The sequence below is a fragment of the Petromyzon marinus genome, unplaced genomic scaffold (assembly GCF_048934315.1).
Source record: "Petromyzon marinus isolate PM22_M1 ecotype Great Lakes invasive population unplaced genomic scaffold, UKy_Petmar_22M1.pri1.0 PM_G_Scaffold_33, whole genome shotgun sequence".
NCBI classification, from domain to species: domain Eukaryota; kingdom Metazoa; phylum Chordata; class Hyperoartia; order Petromyzontiformes; family Petromyzontidae; genus Petromyzon; species Petromyzon marinus.
Genome location: NW_027422906.1, coordinates 490,796 through 517,508, shown reverse-complemented (window position 1 = coordinate 517,508; position 26,713 = coordinate 490,796). Strand labels below are relative to the sequence as shown.

Sequence of the window (26,713 nt, the reverse complement as noted above, 5' to 3'; positions counted from 1 at the left end):
CTCAAGAGCGCGGTGGACGGGGAGGGGTGAATACCTTGGTGACATGACGTCACTAGCGAGGTACACCTCCCCCTGGCGTTTCACGCCAATGAAGTAATGCTGAGAGGTGACGTCACAGAGCGCGATTGGCGTTTAAGTTGATTTAGATTCATTTTCCATTGCTCCCTCCCTTGGGTGTGTGGGCTCAGCTACAACAACAAAGTGGACATTGTTGTGTATACACTGTGTGTGTGTACACTGTGTGTGTGTACACTGTGTGTGTGTACACTGTGTGTACACTGTGTGTGTGTGTACACTGTGTGTGTGTACACCGTGTGTGTGTACACTGTGTGTGTTTGCACTGTGTGTGTGTGTACACTGTGTGTATGCACTGTGTGTGTGTACACTGTGTGTACACTCTGTGTGTGTACACTGTGTGTGTACACTGTGTGTATGCACTGTGTTTACACTGTGTGTGTACACTGTGTGTATGCACTGTGTTTACACTGTGTGTGTTCATCTTTTTTGGTTCTTTCGGTAAAGTCACGTAGAATGAGAATAAAATAATAAATTAATAAAATAACACAATTAAATTCTCACGACATGTGTGTTTACACTCTGTATGTGTACACTGTGTGTGTACACTGTGTGTGTACACTGTGTGTTTACACTCTGTATGTGTACACTGTCTGTGTGTACACATACAGACACAGGCCACCACTTGGCAGTCCCGGGGAGTCCTCCACCCCCCCCCACCACCCTCCACTACTACCCCCACCCCCACCACCCTTCACCACCACCCTCCATCACCCTGGTGGTGGTGGTTGTTGTTGTTGTTGTGATGTTCTGACACCAGTCAGATCAACACCTTCACAGCCACTGCTGCTGCTGCTGTTTGTTTATAGGCAGAAGGTGTTCACGCCACGTCCCTTTCTCTGTGTGTGTACACTCTGTGTGTGTGTACACTGAGTGTGTGTAGGTGTTCAAGCCACGTCCCTTTCTCTGTGTGTGTACACTCTGTGTGTGTGTGTACACTGAGTGTGTGTAGGTGTTCACGCCACGTCCCTTTCTCTGTGTGTGTACACTCTGTGTGTACACTGAGTGTGTGTAGGTGTTCACGCCACGTCCCTTTCTCTGTCACCATTTTAATTCTGGGCCAAAGAGGTCCCGCAAACATAAACATTTTCTGTTTAAAATGTAACACGACCATAACAAACAATGAATTATATTCTTGGTTCTTTCGGTAAAGTCACGTTGAAAGGAAACAATAAAAAATATATAAAACAATAAAACTCTCACGACGTTTCGACTGTAACACAAGCAGTCATCATCAGGTGTGAAAACCAACGGCAAGAAACATTTGAAAGAAGTGGCGGTTTGTATCTATTTATTTATAAACGTTAGCACCATGGAGAGCGATTTGGCAGTCATTCAGAAAGACGAGTCCATCTATGTACTGAAAAGAGGAGGGGGGAGACGAAAAATTAATGTATGCTGTCTGAAAGCCACCGTAAGCGTGAACAATCAAAAGACCCGAAATGGTTTATCAATACCTTCCAATGATTGCTAAGCCAGAATTCCTTCCTCTCGGTTGAAATTGTCTCTGTGCTTGTATATGTGGAGAGCCTCATGAACGAATCTCTCATGGTAGCCAGATGGATTGCAAAGAACCTCCGTCTTGGAGAAGTCAATGTCATGTGAGCCTACTGAATTGTAACAGTGATCTGCCACGGCCGAGGTGTTGGTCCTACCGTGTTTAAGGTCTGCTTTGTGTTCACGAATGCGGTCCGAGACATGGCGTTTGGTTTCTCCAATGTAACTACTACCACAGAGGCAACTTAGTTTGTAGACACCAGGGTACTGTATGTCTGGAATCACATCTTTTACAGACGGAACCAGATCACGGATTTTATGTAATGTGTTGAAACGGACCTGGATCTTGTGTTTATTCAAGATTTTGGAGATCTTTTTTGTGATCCCCGCAATGTAGGGCAAAGTGATGGTTTTGAAAGCCTCAAGAGGGTCCTTCTTCATGGTTTGAGTGATAGCTTTGTGGATTGTAGTCGGAGTAACCATTAGCCTTAAGAGCGTGGTGTACGTGCTTGAGTTCACTGCCTATGTGTTCCTGGTCAGATATGCATTGGGCTCTATGGTGCAGAGTCTTGATGAGGGAATTCTTCTGGGATGGATGGTGGTGGGAATCCGGTTTCAGGTAAGCATCCGTATGGGTAGCTTTCCCGTAGACAGAGTGGCTCATTGAACCATCAATTTTTTTTACCAATTCCACTTTACAGTAAAATTGTAGACACGGCACAATATATATTTCTGAATCTTTATTTTTACCAACATTTAAAAAAATATTCTCCGTTAAGGCAAAATTCTGAAATATTGGATTTTTGACAAAGCCTTGTGAATTCACCTTGTATCTGAACAAGTTCAATTTGTGCAAATATTTTTTTTCAAACGTATAAATAACAAAGACATTGCTTACAAATATCAGCTCTATGTTTTCAAGTCAATACAGTTTGGGTAGTGAATAAATTATAGTCTAAATAAGCTACACATGATGAATTGTAGGCAATTATAGTTATAATCAAAGACATTTTTAAACAATCACGTGGTCCCTGTAGTCGCCGTTAGAGACAATCTGCTTGAAAACAGTTTATCAAGATATATGAATACATTGATTCGAATAAGCAGAGTTGATTTCCTATTCATGGCATGCCAGTTATGTGTCAGTTTTCGATATCAACATCACCTTATAAAAGAATAACATTTAAAATACGCACAGACAAGTATTCATTCGTAATTATTGACAGGCATATTAACAAAATGTAATTACTGCAGTGAAATATACTGCATCAGGTTACATCGTATTAAGAAGAAGCTATTTTTAAAATACGCACCGCCTGCTTAACAGTGTATGTACAACAAATTATTGTAGTGTCATTCAAAACGAGTAGGCCGTTGCATGCTGGCGTCTGGGTCAAAATGTAGAAAATTCTAAACATTAGCTACAAATATCGCAACACAAGCAATCGTCATCAGGTGGGACAATCGCAGCAGCAAGAAGACAAAACTGCTGAAGAAGGCGCCTACTTCAGCGTCTTCTTCTTGCTGTGGTTGCCCCACCTGATGACGAGTGCTTGTGTTGTGATCTAAACGCCGTGGTCTGTTATGTTTCTACCCACGTGATGACTTTACCGAAATAACTAGACAGTGTGGATTCCTGCAATCACAAAAGCGTCGAATCAAGATTGCCTACAAACTACACAACCGAGATGACGCATCAATCATCGCCCCCTACTGACAGGCTCTTTTCCACATGCAGGCCGGTGCAGGGCCACCACCTTGTGCCACACAGGGGCAGCTGCTACTTGGGGATGCTCTTCGAGCGTCTCAGACGAGATAGACATGAAACTCCGAGTTGCCGAGGCGATTAAGCGAGCAAAGCGTAAAAGCAATTATCATGAGAACATCGTGAATGCTTGGGAGCTTATTAGCTCTCGCTCCTGGTGAGAGATTAACCCAACCCACAGGTCCACAAAGACTGGCCGCTCTTACTCTGCAGGATGAACCTAAGAAATTAGTCTTCAACTTCACATTCTTGTCATTAAAGGCCTGTGACAAAGGTGCATCTATTGGAGCGACATCGTCTCTGGCTTACACATCTACCGGGTCTCCACTTGACTTTGGATTGTCTAGGAAGTCCACCCACACCTCCACTTCACACAAACTGCTGGGAGTTGCCTCGCTCTGCCTCATAGTCAGAATTCTCCTCCTGCTTCACGTTGCCTCCGTCGATGTGAAGATCCCATTTTTGAGTTGAATATTCATCTTCACATTTCACCTTCACTTCTTCGCTATTCACCATCACTTCTTCACATTTCACTATCACTTCGCTCTTCACCATCACTTCTTCCCTCTTCACCATCACCTCTTCATATTTCACCCTGATACCTTTAAAAGTGTCCAAGCTGGGATTTTCTTCCGGTTCCTGTTTCATGAGGGATGGGCTCATGGTGGCACTTTGACTTTCACAAGCCGATTTCAGACTCCACTCCTTGTGGATCTTCTGATGCTTGTGTTCTCTGGTGTACTTGAAGATTTGATGAATTTGCAAACATCTGCCTGCACAGAGTACACTTGAAAGGTTTCTCTCCCGTGTGTTCTCTGGTGTACTACAAGAGCAGATGAATGTGCAAACGCCTTCCAACACACACTGCACTTGAAGGGTTTCTCTCCCGTGTGTGTTCTCTGGTGTACTTTAAGATGTGGCAACTGTGCAAACGCCATCCCGCACAGAATGCACCTGAAGGGTTTCTCTCCCGTGTGTTCTCCGGTGTCTTTGAAGATGTGACACATGCACAAACGCCATCCTGCACAGAATGCACCTGAAGGGTTTCTCTCCTGTGTGTGTTCTCTGGTGTACTTGAAGATGTGGGGACTGTGCAAATGCCTCCCCACACACTGCACTTGAAGGGTTTCTCTCCCGTGTGTGTTCTCTGGTGTTTTTTAAGAGCAGATGACCGTGAAAATGCCTTCCCACAAACACTGCACTTGAAGGGTTTCTCTCCCGTGTGTGTTCTCTGGTGTCTTTTAAGATTAGATGAATCTGGAAATGCCTTCCCACACACACTGCACTTGAAGAGTTTCTCTCCCGTGTGTTCTCTGGTGTGTTTTAAGAGCAAATGAACCTGAAAATGTCTTCCGACACACACTGCACTTGAAGGGTTTCTCTCCCGTGTGTGTTCTCTGGTGTTTTTTAAGAGTAGATGAATCTGAAAATGTCTTCCCACACACAGTGCATTTGAAGGGTTTCTCTCCCGTGTGTGTTCTGTGGTGTTTTTTAAGAGCAAATGACTGTGAAAATGCCTTTCCACACACACTGCACTTGAAGGGTTTCTCTCCGGTGTGTGTTCTCTGGTGTGTTTTAAGAGCAAATGAATCTGAAAATGTCTTCCCACACACACTGCACTTGAAGGGTTTCTCTCCCGTGTGTGTTCTCTGGTGTCTTTGAAGATGAGATGAATCTGAAAATGCCTTCCCACACACACTGCACTTGAAGGGTTTCTCTCCCGTGTGTGTTCTCTGGTGTGTTTTAAGAGCAAATGAATCTGAAAACGCCTTCCTACACACACTGCACTTGAAGGGTTTCTCTCCCGTGTGTGTTCTCTGGTGCTGTGTCAAATTTCCAGTCCGATCCGTGCTGTATGCACGCCGGTCGCATTGTTGACTTGTCGTACCGAGCTGCTGTGCTGAGGGCCTTTGCTCCATCAGACCAGCCTCAGCTGCAGACAGAAAATAAGAATATCCACACCATCTACACGTCAGTATCGAGCCATGGAGGAATTAATATATACAGTCACACGTGACTTACACGTCTATATTCATTCATATATTCATGAATAGCTGTACTACCCGGCTTCGCCCGGGACTTGGATCCACCACGTCCGGCCGCCTTTGTCTCCCCAGTGGCGATGTTCACACCACCACAACAGTTACTCGTTTAAGGCTGAGTCGACCTAGGGGAGGCCCAGAAGCGGTTCAAATAATCATCACCGGTGGTGGCCGTGAACGGGAATCAAACTCGGGTTGCCGGGTTCGTAGCGTAGCGCTAACCGCTACACTACAATGTGTTACTCTTCCACACACACAGACACACACACACAGACACACACACACAGACACACACACAGACAACGCTAACCGGTACACTTCAATGCGTGACGCTTCCACGTGCGAGGGTCACGTGACAGATTTGACGTCACAGCTCACTTGCCGTGGAAAAATCTATACATTATTGAGCTCCCCTCTACCCCCCAAAAAGAACCTAAAAGTGTATTTGTATAATGTTTGCACGGTGTACAGTCTGGAAAGTACCCACATGGCAAATTTCCAGTTTGTTGCATGTCAGGAAGTATGCTAAACATTTTGAACAGACAACACACACAATCACAACTTTGCCTTTATATATTTGGAGATGCAGTGAAAAACTTTCCCAAAATTCATCACGCGGTTTCAGTTTTTTTATTTTCAGTTTGATTTATTTTGCTTAGAGTCCCGTGAGCCATTCGGCTCTTGAATCGGGTGCAACCACAACAAGCAACAAAACAAAAACACGACCAAGAAAAACATCTTACAGTGATTATGTGTGACTGTGCAAACAGCACTGTCATGGCACGCAATGAGAGGGCAAATGTCATAAATATTCCTGTAAGCCCTCGCATCTTCAACATTAATGTTGCCATAGAAACGTTGTGGGGTTTTAGGCTTCATTGTAAAAAAGAAAAATTATTATCTGTTATTTTAATTTAATTTTCTATCTACGTGACTTTACCGAAAGAACCAAGAATATTAATTCCTGCAGTCACCAAAGTTTTAAGTCAAAACATTAACACACGTTGACAAAGCCTCACCTTGTGTTGTTGTGGGCAGGTCGCTTCTGATAACAAGAGCGGTATAGCAGTTCAAGCGGGCTTGGCCTGCTAACAAAAGAAAATAAAAACTGCGTGAATATTTACAATAAAACAAATTTACAAAGTGGCAGCGTCAGCTGCAGACAGAAAAAAATAATATACACACCATCTACACGTCAGTATTGAGGCACAGAGGAATGCATATATAGTCACACGTGACTTACACGTCTATACTAATTAATATATTCATGATGCAATGAAAAGTTTCTCAAATTCATCAGATTTGATGAACGTGCAAACGCCTTCCCGCACAGAGTGCACCTGAAGGGTTTCTCTCCACGGGCTGTTATGGCACACAATGAGAGGGGAAATGTCATTAATATGCCTGGAAGCCTTCATATCTTCAAGATGAATGGTAACGCAAATCTCTAAGCACACAATTTCGGCTGACTACAAAAGGAATATTTATGAAAGCTAAATTCAGCTGACATAGCAAAGGGTGTTGAAAACAATACTATTTCTGTTATGCAGAAATGCATTAATTAACGTTCAATCGCAACTCAGGTGTGAATCCAGGCTATGTCCTTGAATGCTGGGGATGAACAGTTCCGACTTCAGCTGCATGTGTGTGCTGTGTTCACCTCCTGTTTCCATTCTTACAAAGAGTTCCAGAGGAAAACTAAAAGAAACTATTGTTTTATATATCCTCGTGTTCAACAGAGTTAATAGACTTTACTGCAAACACAAACTTGACACTGTCACACACTGCCATGAGTAAACAGGTGGTGGTGTGACCAGAACCATGCCTGGCCACCTTCATCTGCTCAGCATTAATTCTTCCTCACTCCATCAAGTAATGAATCGAGGATCATCAACATAGCCGAGGCTATCCGTGTCTCTGTCTCTCTCTCCCCGTGAAGGTGTTCCCCTCCACACATTCAGAGTCAACAGCGGCACGCGCTTAGCGTCTTTGACCGATAGATACATTGACACACGTATTGTTGGTTCTTTCAGTAAAGTCACATAGATAGAAAATAAAAATAACAGATTAAATTTAATAAGATAAAGACCACTTGTGTTGCGATCGAAACGTCGTGGGTTTTTTGCTTCATTTTCCATTTTTTTTATTTTTCATTAAATTTATTATCTTTTATTTTATTTTCTATCTACGTGACTTTACCGAAAGAACCAAGAACATTAATTCCTGCAGTCGCCAAAGTTTTAAGTCAAAACATTCACACACGTTGACAAAGCCTCACCTTGTGTTGTTGTGGGCAGGTCGCTTCTGATAACAAGAGCGGTATAGCAGCTCAAGCGGGCTTGGCCTGCAAACAAAAGAACGAAAATAAAAACTGCGTGAATATTCACGATAAAACAAAGTTACAAAGTGGCGAGCCGGGTGAAGACAAATTAAACTTAAGCGAGATAATTAAAGTGAATGCAATCAGGCGAGGGCAGGAGGCAAGGCCCCGCGTGGCTAGGCCCCGCGTTGTAAAGTTCCAACCTGGACATCGATTCCCATGCTCGCTGCTACTCAACTGACATCCCTACGAGAGAGAGGCTCTACCTTGGTAAACAACAACCACCACCACAACCACAATCGCAATGAGAATTTCTCACCTCGGGACGTCACGCGGTAGCAGGTGACGTGACGTCACTTCCTGGGAACGAGACACGCTCCTCCCACAATGAGCTGCTCCGTAACTAATTAAATTAGAGAATGAATAAATTATGTTAATGTTGCCGTCCGTTATGTCGTGAGTGCTGAACCCGTCGCAATAAACTCGCGACGGCTTTAACGAACACATTATGTTAATGAGCCGCCAGTCACTGGGCGTAGCTTTGCCCAAATAAGGATTGGCACTGGAACGATATTGGCAGTGACCCAAGCGGAGGTGACCTCTGTTCAAGAGCGCGGGGGAGGGGTGAATACCTTGATGACATGACGTCACTAGCGAGGTACACCTCCCCTTGGCGTTTCACGCCAATGAGGTAAAGCTGAGTGGTGACGTCACAGCGGGATTGGAGTTTAAGTTGATTTAGATTCATTTTCATTGCTCCCTCCCTTGGGTGCGTGGGCTCAGCTACAACAACAACGTGGACATTATTGTGTATACACTGTGTGTGTGTACACTGTGCATGTATACTGTGTGTGTGTGTACACTGTGTATGTGTGTACACTGTGTGTGTGTACACTGTGTGTGTGTACACTGTGTGTACATTGTGTGTGTACACTGTGTGTGTACACTGTGTGTATACACTATGTGTGTGTACACTGTGCATGTATACTGTGTGTGTGTTCACTGTGTGTGTGTACACTGTGTGTATACACTGTGTGTGTGTACACTGTGTGTATACTGTGTGTTTACACACTGTGTGTGTACACTGTGTGTGTATATACACTGTGTGTATACACTGTATGTGTGTGTGTGTACACTGTGTATGTGTGTACACTGTCTGTGTGTACACTGTGTGTACATTGTGTGTGTGTGTACACTGTGTGTATACAATATGTGTATACACACTGTGTGTACACTGTGTGTGTGTACACTGTGTGGGTACACTGTGTGTATGTGTACACTGTGTGTGTGTACACTGTGCGTGTAGACTGTGTGTGTGTGTTCACTATGTGTGTATGTACACTGTGTGTATACACTGTGTGTGTGTACACTGTGTGTGTACACCGTGTGTGTACACAATGTGTGTACACTGTGTGTAACAGTGATCATAGGGACTGTGACCGAATTTTTAACAATAAACTACATAAATTATAACACCAAAATCTAGAGCCATATTTTAGGCCACTGTCCATAGACAGTGTTGAGTCTATGGACAGTGTTGAGTCCATGGGCAGTGTTGAGTCTATGGTGCAGTTCTGAGTCTATGGTGCAGTCTTGAGTCTATGGGCAGTGTTGAGTCTATGGTGCAGTGTTGAGTCTATGGGCAGTGTTGAGTCTATGGGCAGTGTTGAGTCTATGGGCAGTGCTGAGTCTATGGGCAGTGTTTATCAGTTCTACAGAATCTGAGCCTCGCTCGCACTGCGTGTTCGCCTATCCGCACTACGATTTATAAAAGCGCCCTGCTAAGGCCTCACGTGATAACAGCCCCACCGAGTCGCCTGCCTGTGATTCGAGGCACGGAACGTCGAATCTCCTCCTCCACCACGACCACACGAGGACATTGTTTTGTTTATAACCTCACCACGAAGGAGGATATAGCTTAAGACCCCCTCCCCAGACACCTACGCAGCGTTGCGCTGGTGAGTGCCGCGTTGAGGCCTATTCCGGGAGTGTCACCGGTCTCGGCTAGATTGCCCAGCCGGCCGAGGCGGCACTTTGGCCGGCTACAGATGCCGCTGTCATGCGATGGTCTCCATAGAGACCTGGAAGATGGTCTCTAGGTTATGTTGTGGGTTAGCAAGCTTCCAAAGGATGCGTGAAGGCTGCCGCTAGGCCTTTGTAACGAATCTTTGCTGCGTGTTTTAAACTTGAATTATTTGCAATGCACGCGTGTCAATGTGCTCTAGAGGAGTTGTAGAACCCTAGCTGCCACTGCTATTCAGTGGCCTAAATTATGGCTCTAGATTTTGGTGTTATAATTTATTTATGTAGTTTATTGTTAAAAATTCGGTCACACTCCCTATGATCACTGTTACATTGCATTTATGGCTTTTATTTTGGTGATTTCGAAAAAAATTGTTTTGGCCATGTTTTTGTTTATTGTAGTACGGAGTTAGACTGATGGCTTTAATCTTAGTTGTCTTGTGGTTGTTGTTGTTATTTGACTTGCATCCCACTGGGATTTTTGCACACAGCGTTGGTGTACGGTGCTATTTCAGGAATATTTTGATATTTTTTTCCTGTATTTTCTGTTTGCACAGTCACGTAATCACTTTAAGATGTTTTCTTGTTCATGTTTTTTGTTTGTTGCGGTTGCACCCGATTCAAGAGCCGAATGGCTCACAGGGCTATACCAAATAAATGAACTATGAACTATGCGTCGCTCAAAGACTTCACTCGAGCGCGTCGTGTTCAAGCTCGCTTTGTCTACCTTAGGAGCTTACAAAGTGCCGCCCAATAATTTACTGTGCGTCTGCCTCTTAGACCGAGTGAATCGCTTGAACAAGTGCACATTCAGAAGCGTAAACTCTGCGAGTATCTCGTTTTAAATTTAGATTTAAAGCTTTCGTGACTGCAGTAATTCATATTCTTAGCTCTTTCGGTAAAGTCACGTTGAAGGGAAACAATAAAATATATAAAACAATAAAAATTCTCACGACAATTCGACCTGATGACGACCGTTTGTGTTATGGTCGAAACGTCGTGAGAATTTTTATTGTTTTATATATATTATTATTTTATTGTTTCCCTTCAACGTGACTTTACCGAAAGAGCTAAGAATATCTCGTTTTATTCATAGTCCGTGTTTCCAAGGATAAAACAAATTGCACATTCTCATTACCAATACATCGACCTGGCTGGCGGTCAAAGTTGCCAGGAGCCCCTTTCCCTGTCGGCTTGACATTTTTTTCAACTCAATTGTTTTTTTACACAGCTCTTGGACAGACGTGCGGCAGTGTTGGTTTCTATCCTGGAAGGTGCTCTCACTTCAGGGGCTGTTTCATTGATGGGAAAAAAAAACCTGAGCTGGGGGTGTAATCAATGTTGTTTTATTGATCTAGTTTAAAACAATCAGCACGAACATCGGTGCCAAACTAACACGATGTGAGGCGCTAGATTTGAAGCTTTCGTGATGTGCAAGGATTCATACTCTGGCTTATTTTCGGTAAAGTCGCGGAGGTAAAAAAAATAAAGTTAAACCCAAGTTAAACTTTAGCAGCCTTATAGTTTACAGCAGTATGCTCTGCAAGGCAACCAGTTTGTCAGCTTAACTACTGCCTCCTGCCTCTGGTTCACGTGTGTAATGCTCTTCAACCTGCACACGGCCATCTCTCCGTCCCCAACCCCCTGCAGCATAACAGAAGGCGGCTTAACTTAGCCCCCCCCCACGGCCCTTCTTGTCTCTCCCCCCCCTTAACCTGTATACAATCTCGGGTGTCTTAGAGTTCCTCTTTGGTTCTATTCGGTAAAGTCACGTAGGTAAAAAATAAAACAAAAATCACGACGTTTCGGCCACAACACAAGCGACCTTCATCAGGTGAAAGGATCAGGCTGTCTCGAGGACAGCGCTGGAGTGAAACACAGCCATGCTCAGACCGCGACCTTTAAGCTGTCCACGGTCTGAGCGTGGCTGTGTTTCACTCCAGTGCTGCCCTCGAGACAGCCTGATCCCTTCACCTGATGAAGGCCGCTTGTGTTGTGGCCGAAACGTCGTGATTTTTGTTGTTTTATTTTTTACCTACGTGACTTTACCGAATAGAACCAAAGAGTATGGATCCTTGCAGTCACGAAAGCTTTAAATCTAGAATTGGCTTAGAGTTCTCTTCACTTGATGTAGCAATTTTTACCGTGATGGTTTCCACCTCAAGACGGAAGCTTGTGCTACTGCCTCCGAAACGTCGTGATTTTAATTGAGTTGTTTTTAAAATTTATTTATTTTATTGATTTTTTTACCTACGTGACTTTAGCGAACAAAAAACAAAGAGTCCGATGTGAGGAGGCGTTTCCCCCAACGTTCGTTTTCTGCGGTGGCAAAAAATGCAGCCTCTGCGAAACGATGAGAACCTAAACATTTTGCTCAACGCAGGAGGAACGTGTCCATCAACGAGGGAGCCTTAGGCATGCATCCAATTGTCCCTTGTGAAGGAGGAGGTCTTTAACCCGGCATGGTTGTCACCTGGTGCACAGGAGGTCGTGGGGTTTGATACCGACCCTGACACTCCCTGCTGTATCTTTGGAGTTGACGTTTCTCGCGCCCCGCGGCCGCGTGGATTTCTCTCCCCGAGTCCTCCGGTTTTTTCCCCTCCACATTCCGAAACGCCACGCGTTTAGAGTATTTTGCCCTGAATGTCCACTTGATATCAGCCCACTATTTGTGGGCCAGGTCTCTTCTTAAAAAGAGCTATGTAGCACGGTGGTGTGCTTCACGTGGCAACATTAAACATTGGTTACTTTTATTAGTATAGATTTTTTTAAAGTGATTTGTTTACTCTTCCTGTAACTCTGCACTCACGCCGTGTTTTTGTTTAGTGTTTGTTGTCATGTTTTGACCCAGTGCCACAGCTGGACATCTGTGACAAAAAGAGCTTCGTAGCGCTTTGGATTCCTCCTCTTGCAGTCTAAATAAATATCATTTCCACTGCTCCTCCTACTCCCTCCCCTTCACCCCTCCTAGCCAAGTGAAGGAAGCCTCCAGGCCGACCATCTGCCACCCCCCCCCCCCCCCAATGGAGGCTTTCCACACCACCACCCGTTTAGTGGCCTTGCTGATCGTTGTGCTGGGCGACCGTCACAACCCCTTCGCCCTGCCGCTTGACCGTGAGTAGCAAACAGCGCCGCTACCCCACTTGAGACGATGCCCCCTCTCAAAGCTACTCCCACTAAAGGCCATCGATTAAACTCGACACTTTTGACTTCACCAGGCAATGCCCACTGAGCTTCGTGGCTCTTATTTTTTTCAGAAGCGCCCCGGCTCTTGCAAATGATGGCTTCAACGAAGCACTTCGACGTTCAAGCGGGGCCGAGTACTCGAAACACTTGTGGGTATCTGTGTGAGTAGTGTGTGGGTCTCTGTGTGAGTAGTGTGTGGGTTTCTGTGGGTCTCACACAGAGACACAAATACTACTCACACAGAGACCCACACACTACTCACACAGAGAGACCCACACACTACTCACACAGAGAGAACCACACACTACTCACACACAGAGACCCACACACTACTCACACAGAGACCCACACACTACTCACACAGAGACCCACACACTACTCACACAGAGACCCACAGTCTACTCACACAGAGACCCACAGACTACTCACACAGAGACCCACGCACTACTAACAGAGAGACCCACAGACTACTCACACAGAGACCCACACACTACTCACACAGAGACCCACAGACTACTCACACAGAGACCCACACACTACTCACAGAGATACCCATAGACTACTCACACAGAGACCCACAGACTACTCACACAGAGACCCACACACTACTCACACAGAGACCCACACACTACTCACACAGAGACCCACAGACTACTCACACAGAGACCCACACACTACTCACACAGAGATCCACACACTACTCACACAGAGACCCACACACTACTCACACAGAGACCCACATACTACTCACACAGAGACCCACACACTACTCACACAGAGACCCACACACTACTCACACAGAGACCCACATACTACTCACACAGAGACCCACACACTACTCACACAGAGACCCACACACTACTCACACAGAGACCCTACTAACACTCTGCTGTATTTTCGCCCGCAGCTGCGGTTATCATCTCTGGCCACATACGGTACCAAAGAAGCTCACATCAGGTGTATGCAGCAAAGCAGCAACCTCCGGAAACACGACGGAAAGGTGCACGGTTGCGACATCACATACACACACACGTACAGGGCCCAGTTGAGTACGCAGTTTGTTAAGGTGCAACACTGCAAGTACTTGCTCGGCCCGGAGCGACCCCCCCCCCCCCCACCCTCGGGAGCGACCTCTGCCCGCTCGCTGTCTCTGCCCCCCCCCCCCACCACCGCCTCACACAGCCAACCCCCCGTCGATGCTGTCGGAGCAAGACAGGATGTACAGGGCGAGAGAGGGAGAGGCGGTGTACATGGAGTGCTCGGTGTGGCCGCCCGCCACCATCCTGTGGTGAGACCGAACGCCGCGCCTGAGCGTCCGTCCCTCTCCGCCTCTCCTCTCGCTCTCCGCTCGCTGGAGACTCTTTTTGTTTATTTCACCGCCTGATGCCCACCGAGCCGTGCAGCTGTTTTTCAGAAGCTACCCGGCCATGTCGCAAACGACGGCCCTGACGACGCGCCTCGAAGCTCCCTGTCGCGAGGGCTGTACGTGCCCTGAACTTCTTTCGCACCCTACGTGGCCAACCGTGCTAATCTGTGCCTCCGTGGATCTGGGTGTCTGTGGGTCTCTCTGTATGTGTACGTGCCCTGAACTTCTTTCGCACCCTATGTGGCCAACCGTGCTAATCAGAGGCACGAGAGCCGAGTCTGTTTTGGAATGCCGCCAGCGGGTTTGCATGGCTGGCCACGTACGGAGCGAAAGAAGTTCAACATAGAACACTCCCATAGACTTCAATGCTAAAGGCTCCCATAGACTTCACTGTTAAAGGCTCCCATAGACTTCAATGTTAAAGGCTCCCATAGACTTCAATGTTAAAGGCACCCATAGACTTCAATGTTAAAGGCTCCCATAGACTTCAATGTTAAAGGCTCCCACAGACTTCAATGTTAAAGGCTCCCATAGACTTCAATGTTAAAGGCTCCCATAGACTTCAATGTTAAAGGCTCCCATAGGCATCAATGTTAAAGGCTCCCATATGCTTCAATGTTAAAGGCTCCCATAGACTTCAATGTTAAAGGCTTCCATAGACTTCAATGTTAAAGGCTCCCATAGACTTCACTGTTAAAGGCTCCCATAGACTTCAATGTCAAAGGCTCCCATAGACTTCAATGTCAAAGGCTCCCATAGACTTCAATGTTAAAGGCTCCCATAGGCTTCAATGTTAAAGGCTCCCATAGACTTCAATGTTAAAGGCTCCCATAGACTTCACTGTTAAAGGCTCCCATAGACTTCAATGTCAAAGGCTCCCATAGACTTCAATGTCAAAGGCTCGCATAGGCTTCAATGTTAAAGGCTCCCATAGGCTAACATTTATAATTTCGCGCGCGCGGGGGCGGGGTAGGGCGACTGTCGATGGCCGCCACGCAGACGTGGCTCAGAGCGAGAGAGCGAGAGAGGGGCACTCAACGCGGCGGAGGGCCGCGTGAACCTCGCCGCCCCAACGTCCCCCGGGACGTTCGCCTCCGCGTCTCGCGAAGCAGCCGACCCCGGATCTCAAATCCCCCGACGGCATCGCCGTCAAACCTCAACGGTTCACGCCCCCCACGCCCCCCACGCCCCCCACGCCTTCCCGCGCACCGCCAGGTTCAGGAACTACCAGAGCTTGAATGTTGAGGGCGAGCGCTTCCAGATCTTCGAGAATGGCACCCTTCACATCGTGGACTTGCGGCGCGAGGACTCGAACACTTACACCTGCTTCGCCATCAACAACCTGAACACCGGCCAGCTGCGGGCGCACCTCTCCGTGGAAGGTGAGCAAAGTCGCCGCCGGCAACAAACCCGCCGGCCGGAATTCCTCTCCGATCCGGCGCCGAGCCGTTAACCGCTGCCGCACCGCAACCGCCGCCATCGAAGACGAAGATCCCCCACCGTGTAGCCCAGGGGTAGGCAAATGTTTTGACTCGCGAGCCACAGTGCGTTCTAAAATTTGACAGAGGGGCCGGGCCAGGAACAGATGGATGGAGTGTTTGTGTGAACTAAATATAAATGGCGTGTTAAAAATCATTACGTGAAAGGATTTGGCCTTTAACAGGTAGCAAAGCATTTATTTGCAAGGCAATTTAACAAATTGCACGAATCTGAACAATACAAAAACATGTCGTAACGTGACTGATCAAACATCGTGAAAACAGCGCCGTCTAATGGGGAAATGGGGGCATTACAGGAGAAAGGTAAAATTTAATTTAATAATAATAATATTTGGACAAGTTCGGCGGGCCAGATTAAAAAGCCCAACGGGCCCTAGAAGGCCCGGGGGCCGTACATTGCCCACGTCTGGTGTAGCCTCAACAGGCCGCAGGGGCAAGCGCTGTTAGCAAGTAGCACCTGTGAAGGCCGGCACGGCGCACGAGGGGGTGGGTGGCCAGCGCCACGCCCGACCGCCTTTGTCTCCCCGGTGCTGGCGATGTTCGCCACACACCGCGCCGGGTGCTCGTTTGAGGCCGAGTCGACCTAGGGGAGACCCAAGACGGGTTCAGATAATCATCACCGCGTGTTGGTGGCCGTGAGCGGGAATCGAACTTGGGTTCGGCCGGGTTCGTAGCGCGGCGTAGCACGGCGTAGACCGCTACACCCGCCGCCGCCACCACCACCACCATTAACTACCACCACCATCACCCCCACAACCACCCCCACAGTGGCGTCGGACGGTGAGGAGGAGGACGAGGAGGAGGAGGAGGGGGACGAGGAGGAGGACGAGGAGGAGGACGAGGAGGAGGACGAGGACAAGGAGGACGAGGAGGAGGACGAGGAGGACGAGGAGGAGGGCCAGGACGATGGCAAGGAGGCCTCTACGTCCTCGCCATCGGCCCCCAACGCCGGTAGCGGCCGTGACGGCGGTGCTGACGATGGCGAGGATGACGACGACGAGCTGTTAGCTACCTCGCCAGGTACGCGGGAGGGCGGCGGCTTGGATCGTCTGTCCACCCTGACGATGCAAATGGCCGTGGTCAGCCCAATGAGGTCGGCGGCGCGGAAAGTCCTGGGTTTTAAAAAAACTGGGTTTCTGGCCACCCCGTGAATCTCCATTGGCTGCTCGGGTTCCCAAGTGCTTGCTCCATTCATGCTTGGATTCAATGTTAAAGGCTCCCATAGACTTCAATGTTAAAGGCTCCCATAGACTTCACTGTTAAAGGCTCCCATAGACTTCACTGTTAAAGGCTCCCATAGACTTCACTGTTAAAGGCTCCCATAGACTTCACTGTTAAAGGCTCCCATAGACTTCACTGTTAAAGGCTCCCACAGACTTTAATGTTAAAGGCTCCCACAGACTTCAATGTTAAAGGCTCCCACAGACTTCAATGTTAAAGGCTCCCACAGACTTCAATGTTAAAGGCTCCCACAGACTTCAATGTTAAAGGCTCCCACAGACTTCAATGTTAAAGGCTCCCATAGACTTCAATGTTAAAGGATCCCATAGACTTCAATGTTAAAGGCTCCCATAGACTTCAATGTTAAAGGCTCCCATAGACTTCAATGTTAAAGGCTCCCATAGACTTCAATGTTAAAGGCTCCCATAGACTTCACTGTTAAAGGCTCCCATAGACTTCACTGTTAAAGGCTCCCATAGACTTCACTGTTAAAGGCTCCCATAGACTTCACTGTTAAAGGCTCCCATAGACTTCACTGTTAAAGGCTCCCATAGACTTCACTGTTAAAGGCTCCCATAGACTTCAATGTTAAAGGCTCCCATAGACTTCAATGTTAAAGGCTCCCATATACTTCAATATTAAAGGCTCCCATAGGCTTCAATGTTAAAGGCTCCCATATACTTCAATGTTAAAGGCTCCCATAGACTTCGCTGTTAAAGGCTCCCATAGACTTCACTGTTAAAGGCTCCCATAGACTTCACTGTTAAAGGCTCCCATAGGCTTCACTGTTAAAGGCTCCCATAGACTTCACTGTTAAAGGCTCCCATAGACTTCACTGTTAAAGGCTCCCATAGACTGCACTGTTAAAGGCTCCCATAGACTTCACTGTTAAAGGCTCCCATAGACTTCACTGTTAAAGGCTCCCACAGACTTCAATGTTAAAGGCTCCCACAGACATCAATTTTAAAGGCTCCCACAGACTTCAATGTTAAAGGCTCCCATAGACTTCAATGTTAAAGGCTCCCATAGACTTCAATGTTAAAGGCTCCGATAGACTTCAATGTTAAAGGCTCCCATAGTCTTCAATGTTACAGGCTCCCATAGACTTCAATGTTAAAGGCTCCCACAGACTTCAATGTTAAAGGCTCCCACAGACTTCAATGTTAAAGGATCCCACAGACTTCAATGTTAAAGGCTCCCACAGACTTCAATGTTAAAGGCTCCCACAGACTTCAATGTTAAAGGCTCCCACAGACTTCAATGTTAAAGGCTCCCATAGACTTCAATGTTAAAGGCTCCCATAGACTTCAATGTTAAAGGCTCCCATAGACTTCAATGTTAAAGGCTCCCATAGACTTCAATGTTAAAGGCTCCCATAGACTTCACTGTTAAAGGCTCCCACAGACTTCAATGTTAAAGGCTCCCACAGACATCAATTTTAAAGGCTCCCACAGACTTCAATGTTAAAGGCTCCCATAGACTTCAATGTTAAAGGCTCCCATAGACTTCAATGTTAAAGGCTCCGATAGACTTCAATGTTAAAGGCTCCGATAGACTTCAATGTTAAAGGCTCCGATAGACTTCAATGTTAAAGGCTCCCACAGACTTCAATGTTAAAGGCTCCCACAGACTTCAATGTTAAAGGCTCCCACAGACTTCAATGTTAAAGGCTCCCACAGACTTCAATGTTAAAGGCTCCCACAGACTTCAATGTTAAAGGCTCCCATAGACTTCAATGTTAAAGGCTCCCATAGACTTCAATGTTAAAGGCTCCCATAGACTTCACTGTTAAAGGCTCCCATAGACTTCAATGTTAAAGGCTCCCATAGACTTCACTGTTAAAGGCTCCCACAGACTTCAATGTTAAAGGCTCCCACAGTCATCAATTTTAAAGGCTCCCACAGACTTCAATGTTAAAGGCTCCCATAGACTTCAATGTTAAAGGCTCCCATAGACTTCAATGTTAAAGGCTCCCACAGACTTCAATGTTAAAGGCTCCCACAGACTTCAATGTTAAAGGCTCCCACAGACTTCAATGTTAAAGGCTCCCACAGACTTCAATGTTAAAGGCTCCCATAGACTTCAATGTTAAAGGCTCCCATAGACTTCAATGTTAAAGGCTCCCATAGACTTCAATGTTAAAGGCTCCCATAGACTTCAATGTTAAAGGCTCCCATAGACTTCAATGTTAAAGGCTCCCATAGACTTCACTGTTAAAGGCTCCCATAGACTTCACTGTTAAAGGCTCCCATAGACTTCACTGTTAAAGGCTCCCATAGACTTCACTGTTAAAGGCTCCCATAGACTTCACTGTTAAAGGCTCCCACAGACTTCAATGTTAAAGGCTCCCACAGACTTCAGTGTTAAAGGCTCCCACAGACTTCAATGTTAAAGGCTCCCACAGACTTCAATGTTAAAGGCTCCCACAGACTTCAATGTTAAAGGCTCCCACAGACTTCAATGTTAAAGGCTCCCACAGACTTCAATGTTAAAGGCTCCCACAGACTTCAATGTTAAAGGCTCCCACAGACTTCAATGTTAAAGGCTCCCATAGACTTCACTGTTAAAGGCTCCCATAGACTTCACTGTTAAAGGCTCCCATAGACTTCACTGTTAAAGGCTCCCATAGACTTCACTGTTAAAGGCTCCCATAGACTTCAATGTTAAAGGCTCCCATAGACTTCAATGTTAAAGGCTCCCATAGACTTCAATGTTAAAGGCTGCCATAGACTTCACTGTTAAAGGCTCCCATAGACTTCACTGTTAAAGGCTCCCATAGACTTCAATGTTAAAGGCTCCCATAGACTTCAATGTTAAAGGCTCCCATAGACTTCACTGTTAAAGGCTCCCATAGACTTCACTGTTAAAGGCTCCCATAGACTTCACTGTTAAAGGCTCCCATAGACTTCACTGTTAAAGGCTCCCATAGACTTCACTGTTAAAGGCTCCCATAGACTTCACTGTTAAAGGCTCCCATAGACTTCACTGTTAAAGGCTCCCATAGACTTCACTGTTAAAGGGTCCCATAGACTTCAATGTTAAAGGCTCCCATAGACTCACGGAGGTGCACACATCGAGGGCAGTCAACAAAGTTCCGGTCAAACGGAGATAAAAGAACGCTTTGAAAATAAAAAAAGATTCTCAGCATCGCAACTCTAGGCAGGGGTTTGCTGTTTTGGCAAAGAGCGTTGTTGACACTCGGGTGTTGGTGGTGGTCCACCGCTCACCGCAGAGGAGTTACAATCGGGCACCCAACGTCGATGATGTGACAGTCGGCGTTTTAATTTACCAAATAGCTTTAAACGTAGTGTTATGGATCGTCTCTCTGAATGATTGGGTGAGTGGCAGAGTGAACTAGTGAGGAAGAGGTTTCAGTCTCAACTATCAACAACCTCCAACAAATCTTCCATCTCCTAGGAGGTGGTGGTGTTGGTGGTGGTGGAGATGGTGGCGGTGGTGTTGGTGGTGTTGGTGGTGGTGGTGTTAGTGGTGTTGGTGGTGGTGTTGGTGATGGTGATGTTGGTGGTGTTGGTGGTGGTGGTGTTGGTGTTAGTGGTGTTGGTGGTGTTAGTGGTGTTGGTGGTGTTGGTGGTGGTGGTGTTGGTGGTGTTGGTGGTGGTGTTGGTGTTGGTGGTGTTGGTGGTGGTGTTGGTGGTGGTGTTGGTGGTGGTGTTGGTGGTGATGTTGGTGGTGTTGGTGGTGGTGGAGATGGAGGAGGAGGCGGAGGGTTGTAAGAGGCCCCCCGGTACTCGTACATTGCTCTCATCATAGCGATGGCGACTGACGTCTCGTTTCTCCGCTTGCCCCTTTGCAGCGGCAACGACATCATCAGCGACGTCATCAGCGGCGACGACGTCATCAGCGACGACGTCAGCGGCGGCGACGACGTCAGCGGGGCGGGCGTCTGCCACCAGCAAGGCGTCTTGCTGCCCCGGTGCCGCTTGGGCCACGGCGCTTCTGCTCACGCTGGTGCCGTCGTTGGCGCGCGGCGGCGACGTCTAGAAGGAAGCTTTTCTTTCTCGCTCTCGCAAAAATCTTTACGATTTGCGATGCCCCGTTGCGTTCCGACATCGTTTCTCGTTTCCACGCATTCACGTTGTCCGAGTTTTATTGGGGGAGAAAAGTGACGCGCCGTGTGCCCGCGACGTCTCGCGGAGAGCCGTCTTGCGTGACGATTTTAAACGCGAGTTGCGACTGAGTCATGCCCTGAAGTTGTTCCATGCTGCTGCTGCTGCCGTGCTGAAGACGTAATGATAAAGGCGCCAAGTTAGCTGTTGCTGCTGTTGTTGACACAAATGTTGCCGTTGTTGATGGTCCAGCTGAGGCAGGGAGAAGCTGCCTTAGTCTTGCGGGGCGAACGCTGTTGTGGATCTGGTGGGGGGGGGGGGGGCGCTGTGGTGCTCTGTGAGTGATGTACAGCAACGGGAGACTAGAGTCTTGTGCGTCCGTCTCGTCTCACACGCTTAGGTGAGGACATCACTGATTAAGAATATTATTTTGTTACCAGGTTCAGAAGGGCCCACAACTGGGGCCTATCGTTGGCTTCCGATTTCACCGATTTTCCTCGAGTCGAAATAAAAACATCTGATTGTGAATATAACAGCACGAGCTTTAACTACCCGGCTTCACCCGGGACTTGGATTCACCACGTCCGGCCACCTTTGTCTCCCGATGTTCACACCACAACATTTACACGTTTGAGGCTGAGTCGACCTAGGGGAGGCCCAGGACCGGTTGAAATAATCGTCACCGGTGGTGGCCGTGAGCGGGAATCGAACTCGGGTCGCCGGGTTCGTAGCGCAGCGTAGCGCTAACCACTACACTACCGCTCCCCCCCCCACACACAGACACACACAGACACACACACAGCCACACACAGACACACAGACACACACACAGACACACACAGACACACACACAGACACACACACAGACACACACACAGACACACACAGACACACACACAGACACACACAGACAACGCTAACCGCTACACTACAATGCGTTACGCTTCCACGTGCGCGGGTCACGTGACAGATTTGATGTCACAGCTCACTTGCCGTGCAAAAAATAAATGCATTATTGAGCTCCCCCCCCCCCCCTAAAATAGAAGCTAAAAGTGTATTTTTATAATGTTTGCACAGTGTACAGTCTGGAAAGTACCCACATGGCAAATTTAAAGTTTGTTGCATGTCGGGAAGTACGCTAAACATTTTGAACAGACACACATAATCACAACTTTGCCTTTTATATATCTGGAGATAAGGGAAACTACCGTTCGCAAACTATCACGGTTTGAAAGAGACGCTTAACGACGCCTCGGTGGTGTTTAAAGAAGTTGTTACCACGTAAAATCTCCACATTCTATGGGGAGCAAAATAAACACATCATGCTCCAGTTTAAATGCCCCGACCACCCGTGAGATCACCACGGAGCTTAGGCCAAGTTCGCTGACAGGTCACGGGACAGACCCAGATGCCATGGGTTGACTGACTTGAGACAATTGGCAGATGCATCACAGTACACATCCACACCCACCCTCCCACTCACCCACCAACCGATTCACCCACCCTTTCACTCACTTACCCACTCACCTACCCAGCCACTCATCTACTCATTCAGTCATTCGCCCACTCACCTACCCACCCACCCACTCATCTACCCATCCAGTCATTCGCCCACTCACTCACCTACCCACCCACTCACCTACCCACCCACTCACCTACCCACCTACTCACCTACCAACCCACCCACTCATCTACCCATCCAGTCATTCGCCCACTCACTCACCTACCCACCCATTCATCTACCCACCCACTCACCTACCTACCCACTCACTCACCTACCCACTCACTCACCTACCACGGAGAACTCGCTGAGAACTGCAGTGAGGAGATGCCTAGGACACACGCGGACCAGCAGACAGGTGGGGAGCGGGGCAGCGCGGGTTAAGCGTCTCTACCCATGGTGCACCGCGGGTTAGCGTCTCTACCCATGATGCACCGTGGATTAACGGCCCTACCTATGATGCACCGCGAATTAACGGCCCTACCCATGATGCACCGCAGATTAACGGCCTGACCCGTGATGCACCGCGGATGGGCGGTGCGAGGGCTTTGAAAGGAGGATAAAAAGGGACGCTTTGGGGAAGCACGGGGAGAGAAAATAGAGGGCAGACAGGTCGATTAAGTATCAGGCAGTAGCGAGATAGGTTAGACCTGTCCTGCTGGTCCGTACTGACACGCACAGTCTAGTTCGTTTATTCGTGGGGAATAAACCGTCCGTAGGGTATAAACCGTATTGTGTTGTTTCTGTGAGTACGGAGGGGCGGTGTGTGGTGTGGCGAGTCTGCCCGCGGTGATTCTTTTGTTTGCGCGTGAGTGAGTAATTTTACCCATGTGTTTACGCTCGCACGGGTGAGTCCACTCGGGGCTTGACGCGCATGCCGGGGCAGCAGCAACGTGCTATCGCCCTGGGAATTAAAGTACGGGTCCTTCGATCATTAAATGCACTCGTGCGTGGTGTGGTGAGCCTCTGCATTGTGTGGTACTGGTTGCACTTCGCCCGCGCCAGTACGGGGACGTGCAGGAGCAGCGGCGCTCACGGCACGCGCCGCGCGTGTAGCGTGTAGAGATCAATTGGTGAGCGGGAATTGCGCAGCGTGGCCTAATTAGTTGCTTCCGACCGGCTGCGAAGGTAAATGAAACAAGATTACACAATTCAAGCACGCGATGCTGCTGGCGGTGGTTACTGCGTGAGTAGAGCTGCGCCGTGAGGTACACGGGTACCCACGGGCATAATCATACAACGGGTGTTGCAGTTGTGGTAGTGGTATGAATTTAACGGGGGAGTCGGGGGCCAACGGCCCCGACAATTCGGTGATGGCGGGGGACGGTAGCCCCCACAAATGCATTTTTCTGTTTCCACCACCATAACCACAACCTTAGTAATGTGTGAACAACAGATCAATGTTGGTGAACTGATATACATGGGTTATCTCCACTGTAATGAAGGTGAGTGGTGCTGTTCAACAAAGCTGTAAGTATATTTGTACAACCACTATACTGCAGTCTTTTTTCGGGAAGACTGGTTCCCATTAAGTGAAAAATGGATCTCCCCTTCTCACGCATCAAATTAGAGCAGAAATGTAAATATACACACACAGCAGATTGAGCAGTTGCTAACGTTCATCATCCATATTTCATTAGAATATTTACCCAGGAAAGCACCACCGAGACTGAAGACTACGTGCATAGATCAAAATGAATGCTCTTACAGACACCACAGTGCTGCCCTGCAAGTCGGGCGTGCAGAGTTTTACGATCTCTGCGTGATCCATAACTCAAAGAGTTGCTGTGTAAGAGGAGTGTGGGCACCGTACTCCGCTGATGAAAAAAGAGCTCCATCCTCTGCTTTCACAGATACCATTAAAACATTAACCTTGTTTATATAAAGTGTTTTAGAAATGCTTGACAAGTTTCTTCACTTCCTGGGAAAACTGTTAGAAAGTTCACAGACCTTCAATAATGCACACCATACATTTCATCAATGTGGTATACTTTCATAAAACATATATTTGAGCTTATTTCCATTCACATTAATGAATGGCATCTCGGCTTAAATAAAATGAACGTTATGCACACTTGAAGGTCAGAAGCTGTATTCCTGTATAATCATCTGTTTGAATGCAAAATGCAACCTATATGTTAACCTTATCCAGAAACACAAATCAAAGTGTCACCATTGTCAAATATACATTTGACGGCTCTCATCTGAGCTTGAGGGTGGAAATTATACATTTATTGGCAGGCACCGGCCTCTGCATAGGATGACTCTTCTATTTAGGATGTATAGCAAGGTTTGCTACGTACTGTGCGAAAGAAGTTCAACATACACACATGAGGATTACAATAATAAGAATACCGCGAATGAATTTGTCCAGAATAGCCTCCTTGAGTCTCGAGATATTCGTGTCGAGAATACTGCCATTGGGATGCTGTGATGACGGTGATAGGCGCCTGCAAACGTGGGAGGAGGAGCACCCGGAGAAGATTCCTGACCTTCACGCTTCAGGGTCGCCCCTTCTTCATATTTCACCGTCACTCGTGGCCACGTAGCGAAGCGTTTTTCTGGATTTTGTTGTTATTCTGTCTCTTACTGTTCAAATAAACCTACCATTAAAATTATAGACTGATCATTTCTTTGTCATGGGGCAAACGTACAAAATCAGCAGGGGATCAAATACTTTTTTCCTTCACTGTAGACTCAACACTACCATAGACACAACACTACCACCCATAGACTCAACACTACCATAGACTCAACACTACCATAGACTCAACACTACCCATAGACTCAACACTACCATAGACACAACACTACCACCCATAGACTCAACACTACCATAGACACAACACTACCATAGACTCAACACTACCACCCATAGACTCAACACTACCACCCACAGACTCAACACTACCATAGACTCAACACTACCATAGACTCAACATTGCCCATAGAATCAACACTGCCCATAGATTCAGCACTACCCATGGACTCAACACTGCCATAGACTCAACACAGCCCATAGAATTATGGACCACAACGCCTCTGTCACCAGACTTATGGACCTCAACGCCTCTGTGTCACCAGACTTATGGACCACAACGCCTCTGTGTCACCAGACTTATGGACCACAACGCCTCTGTGTCACCAGACTTATGGACCACAACGCCTCTGTGTCACCAGACTTATGGACCACAACGCCTCTGTGTCACCAGACTTATGGACCACAACGTCTCTGTGTCACCAGACTTATGGACCACAACGCCTCTGTCACCAGACTTATGGACCACAACGCCTCTGTGTCACCAGACTTATGTTTGTTGCGGTTGCACCCGACTTATGAGCCGCATGGCTCACAGGGCTATACCTAATAAATGAAACTTGTGTGTCACCAGACTTATGGACCACAATGCCTCTGTGTCACCAGACTTATGGACCACAATTCCTCTGTGTCACCAGACTTATGGACCACAACGCCTATACGTGTACAAATACATTTTTTTTTTACCAATTCCACTTTACAATAAAATTGTAGACACGGCACAATATATATTTCTGAATCTTTATTGTTACCAACATTTTTTAAAATATTCTCCGTTAAGGCAAAATTCTGAAATATTGGATTTTTTACAAAGCCTTGTGAATTCACCTTGTATCTGAACAAGTTCAATTTGTGCAAATATATTTTTTCAAACGTATAAATAAAAAAAACTGCTTACAAATATCAGCTCTATGTTTTCAAGTAAATACATTTTGGGTAGTGAATAAATTGTAGTCTAAATAAGCTACACATGACGAATTGTAGGCAATTATAGTTATAATCAAAGACATTTTTAAACAATCACGTGGTCCCTGTAGTCGCCGTTAAGAGACAAAATCTGCTTGAAACAGTTTATCAACATATATGAATACATTGATTCGAATAAGCAGAGTTAATTTCCTATTTATGGCATGCCAGCTATGTGTCAGTTTTCGATATCAACATCACCTTATAAAAGAATAACATTTAAAATACGCACAGACAAGTATTCATTCGTAATTATTGACAGGCATATTAACAAAATTGAATTACTGCAGTGAAATATACTGCATCAGGTTACATCGTATTAACAAGAAGCTATTTTAAAAATACGCAACTCCTGCTTAACAGTGTAT

The 26,713-nt window shown here is 46.9% G+C and overlaps 1 protein-coding gene across 3 annotated transcripts; it reads left to right on the top strand.

Moving 5' to 3' along the window:
- The first annotated feature begins 9,459 nt into the window (after positions 1-9,459).
- Positions 9,460-21,593, top strand: LOC142915643 (uncharacterized). Of its 3 annotated transcripts, none has more exons than XM_076061367.1 (8): positions 9,460-9,657; positions 12,693-12,835; positions 12,979-13,056; positions 13,815-13,907; positions 14,090-14,195; positions 15,489-15,655; positions 16,541-16,792; positions 20,808-21,593. In XM_076061367.1, exons 2-8 carry the CDS (start codon positions 12,745-12,747, stop codon positions 20,993-20,995), a joined length of 975 nt encoding a protein of 324 aa, XP_075917482.1. In that variant the 5' UTR covers positions 9,460-9,657; positions 12,693-12,744; the 3' UTR covers positions 20,996-21,593. The 3 variants fall into 3 exon arrangements, with proteins under 3 accessions (XP_075917482.1, XP_075917481.1, XP_075917483.1); XM_076061366.1 differs by having other exon boundaries at positions 12,979-13,068; XM_076061368.1 differs by lacking the exon at positions 12,979-13,056.
- The last annotated feature ends 5,120 nt before the right edge of the window (positions 21,594-26,713 follow it).

Excerpts from the sequence above, each read along its gene's own strand:
- LOC142915643 (XM_076061366.1), top strand. The coding sequence starts at position 12,745 with ATGGAGGCTTTCCACACCACCACCCGTTTAGTGGCCTTGCTGATCGTT. Across the intron at positions 12,836-12,978 it reads CTTCGCCCTGCCGCTTGACC|AAGCGCCCCGGCTCTTGCAA; the intron begins GTGAGTAGCAAA and ends TATTTTTTTCAG. Across the intron at positions 14,196-15,488 it reads CCGCCCGCCACCATCCTGTG|GTTCAGGAACTACCAGAGCT; the intron begins GTGAGACCGAAC and ends GCGCACCGCCAG.